The sequence below is a fragment of the Glossina fuscipes genome, unplaced genomic scaffold (assembly GCF_014805625.2).
Source record: "Glossina fuscipes isolate IAEA_lab_2018 unplaced genomic scaffold, Yale_Gfus_2 63787, whole genome shotgun sequence".
Classification (NCBI taxonomy): Eukaryota; Metazoa; Arthropoda; class Insecta; order Diptera; family Glossinidae; genus Glossina; species Glossina fuscipes.
The window spans coordinates 19893-23665 of NW_024003934.1; the positions used below are offsets into that span (position 1 = coordinate 19893).

The 3773-nt window shown below is 36.4% G+C and overlaps 1 protein-coding gene across 1 annotated transcript; it reads right to left on the reverse strand.

Moving 5' to 3' along the window:
* Positions 1–2282: 2282 nt before the first annotated feature.
* On the reverse strand, positions 2283–2892 carry LOC119643813 (venom allergen 5-like). The gene is made up of 2 exons (XM_038043317.1): positions 2833–2892; positions 2283–2771 (listed from the first exon to the last, which is right to left on the reverse strand). Exons 1-2 carry the CDS (start codon positions 2890–2892, stop codon positions 2283–2285), a joined length of 549 nt encoding a protein of 182 aa, XP_037899245.1.
* Positions 2893–3773: the final 881 nt, after the last annotated feature.

The following is a 3773-nucleotide window of genomic DNA, read 5'->3' on the forward strand; positions in this document are numbered from 1 at the left end:
CGGGAATACTTTCAATATACCTCATCAGCTTGTTGCGAAGTGGAGTGGAGTGAGTAATGCGTATTAGATAAAATGCATTTGCATCCGTTGCTTGTAAAAGTTCATGTGGCACGGTGCGAAGTGAATTTGTAAATATTCGGACCTGCTAGAGATGGTTTGCCAAATTTCGTTTCGGGAGAAAAGACGATCTAGGCGATAACAGTATTTTGCCGTCCATGGTGGAGAGTAAGCCGCTGCTTTGTAATTGCAAAGGAACTCGACAATTTGACTGCTGAGGAACACATCAAACATCATTAAATGCAAACATTTTTCCGCTAACCTAATACCTTTTTGAGTTCACTATTGAACTAAAACGCTCTTAATGCTTTACTCCGTATATTTGCGAAACTCATCATAAAGCAGTTAAACCTAATCGATTTATCAAGAATACTACGGGCTTTTCAAATGCAACAATTTATTGGAATCTTATAAATTCCAAACTTGAATCACAATGAAAGCTTCTTCAATTACAATTTCATCACTTTAAATGAACAGTAACCTCTTGCAAGGCAGTAATGAGTATAAGCATACATTCTAGCCAGACTTTCAACTACAACGTAGCTAAAGATACAAAACCATTAAAAGAGATTTTGAAAACAATTTTTGGGAATGTTTTATATCGGTCGGAAACGAAAATTCAGAAGAGAAATCCGGTTCAACGAGGAACGACTTTTATGCTTGGCATTGGCAATTGGATCTGTGAGTGTGGGTCATTGACACGCATTGATAACCTTTTCCACGCCAATAACGTGGCAAAAATTAGTTAGCGACATGATCAATGTTTTATGTGTCGCAAAAGTTGATTGAGTTTTATTATTTGAAGGAAGTAAGAAAAAGTACAAATTTATGGTCTAACGCGTTAGGAATCGAATACGTTGTTCTGCCCGAGATGCTCACGCACTAATCGCTGCTCCTTACGCGAGTGAGCGAATTGAAGGGTCATTATTATAAATTTTTCCAACATTGAGGCCATGTTCTCAATTCACAAGAAACTCTGTCTGTCTGGTTGTCCGTCCGAACTAAGAGATCGCTAATTTCGCGATATGCCGATAAAATGAGGCACACCGACGGGTTTTTCCCCAAGGATTAAAGCTATTGGAAATGGGTTGGATGAGACCAGTTTTCGACCAATTCCAATAAAACTTGTTATTTTGTAACGGTATTCAGTACTGTTTTCTCTTATGTTTTCTTCTGAAGAAATTTATAAAAAACAATTTTTATTGATTGAATTTTTATAATTGCAGAAGCGACATGGTCCTGGCTCCTATATTATCAAAAATATCCGTTAACTTTGCTTTGAAAGCTATCGAAAAGGGCAGCTTTAAATCGACATCATTCGGACAGGCTTTGCTATTTATCGTGAAAACCGAGTGTTCAGCTAAGGCGTCAGTGCCTGTACTGCGGCAAACCGGCCAGCAGAAATTTAAGCCATAGTTTAGGCGGTAAACTCTGCAACGGTCCACTTGCGACATCCTATTCGAAAAACCTTTTGACAAACTGCTGTCATCCGTCAGCTTTATCTTGAGGAGACTTGAGAGACTTTCAATCTATGAACTGAGAATTCTCAAGGTCTTTTCTGCTACTACTACTACGAAATTGTAATTAAGTTAAGACAACAACGATTGTGTTCCGGCTTTAAAGTTTGTAAGTTTGTCTATAAGTTCTTGTGCCGACATTATGAAAAAATGGCCTCCGAAGACGGTAAGAGAATACGTAGTTCTTTTAGAAAGCATAATCGCTTGTTGGGAATATCTGCCAAATTTCAGAGGTTTTATTTTAAACGCATTGTTAACTATACAAGAAGTTTTTAATTCCATTCAAAGAAAGTTTTTTAACCCGAAAATAATTTGATGCGTTGCATTATTATTATTGGAACCATCTTAGGTAGCACGGATTACCCTTTTTCTCTTCCCGTAACTTTCAGGAAATATTGCACCGTCCCCGGCGCATAAATTGGGATACGTTCTACTTTCACTAGTTTTCCATTGATTGCAACCGCTTCCCGGAGATTTCGAGTGTAGATAAACATACGAATCGTTTTGAGGCGAAAAATCGTAATTGCAAACAAAAAAGTAACAAAAGCTGAAAGTTACATAGAGAAAATATTATATCGTAAAGGAATGCTGAACGCCAAGAGCAGTTAATTTTTAAAACGTACTTCGAACGTTCTCCTGCCTTTACAACACAATTTCGACAAACCGAGATTGCACAACCGATGCGACTCGTTCGATCCATTATCATTGTTATGAAATCACTCGCGACTGCATTTCTAATAACAATGTGTAAATATTGCTTGGTTTTAGCCCTAATTGATGAGAATTTATTGAATACTTGTCAGTGTGTAAATGCATTTGGGTTACGGGATCGTCAATTTCCTGACTCTGCGATTCAAACTCGTTAAGCACGTCGTGAATGAAACCCATTGCTTTAATTTCTGTGTTCGTCATTTTGCTTGCTTTGGTTTGACCAGGAAATTGGAAACGTGGTGTAGTCTGGCAAACATTTTTAGACTCAATGTTGCAGCGTTCAGCGAGTGCATGGGCTACGTAAGCTAATTCGTCATCCCATATAAGTTCCCGCATACGCGCAGCTATCGGGAATTTTTTTTTCGATTTTAGGATAATTTCGTCACCACCGGCAATGCGATGACGACATTCATTGTGAAAACGCAATATGTAATTCTTTAGTTTTTCCGTCATTGGATAATTAAAGTAGTGTTCACCCTTCCGCCTCTTTAAATAGAATGGTTACTCATCTTTATATATTTTCTTTACTTCAACCGAAATCGTTTACCAAAACACCAGCTTCACAGGCAATGTGCACCATAGCTAAGCCTGTTTCTTCTGCTTTCATATGGCCACACAACTCATTGACATCTCTTTTCTTCGAACAAAAATTAAAACCAATAGCACCGAAGCGTTCGAATTGCAAGAGATTGATCCCAATGATTATATAATAAATTAAGAAAAAGATTTTATTCATGATTGATATTTTTGCTTCTTTTTTTTCTCTACTATTGACAAAATCAACTGATTTCTAATGACTTTAAAAGCATTTTGAAATTGTTAAAAAAACTTTTTATTTCTTCGAATATTTTGAAATCGTTGCTAACTTTAATGGAAAGAAGAAAAATTTGCTTTTTTTTTTAGTTGTTCGCAGTGAGTGATTGAGCTCTGTATATCACTATAAAAGATGCGGATGGGTGTTGCATACATCCTCACATATTTAATACATCCTTGCATAGTAAGTGAGATATATAATTACACAAGGATGTAAAGGAAATCCAAAGAAAATATTTTGGGTGTCACGTTGTTAGTGGACTTCCACGGTAAAGTGGATCTCTAAGTTAGGGAATTGCTATTAAAGGAGTTCTATGCTAGATAATCCTTCTGAGAAAATAAGTGTTAGGAACTTGAAAATACGCTCCGTGCCAAAATATATTATGGTAATGTAGCCAACAGAATATTAACAAAGCAAAAAAGAAAATCTTGATAAAGAAACTTTCAACATTATCCCGACAAAAACGTAACGTCGTGAAAGTACGTGGCCATAAAATGTTTATCAAGCTTACGTTTTATCAAAACACACGTTTGTTTTCTTATATTCATTATTAACTGTTACGCTCGCATCAATGTTAAATGACAATTAATTGTTCAATCGAAGTCATTTGTTTGCCAAACCCATGTAACCATAAAAAGAAATTTGTTTTATGAATCATCAGCTTGCAGAGGTCA

Coding starts and splice junctions, on each gene's coding strand:
- LOC119643813 (XM_038043317.1), bottom strand. CDS start 2,892: ATGAAAGCAGAAGAAACAGGCTTAGCTATGGTGCACATTGCCTGTGAA. Junction 2,772..2,832: donor CCTGTGAAGCTGGTGTTTTG/GTAAACGATTTC, acceptor TTCTATTTAAAG/AGGCGGAAGGGTGAACACTA.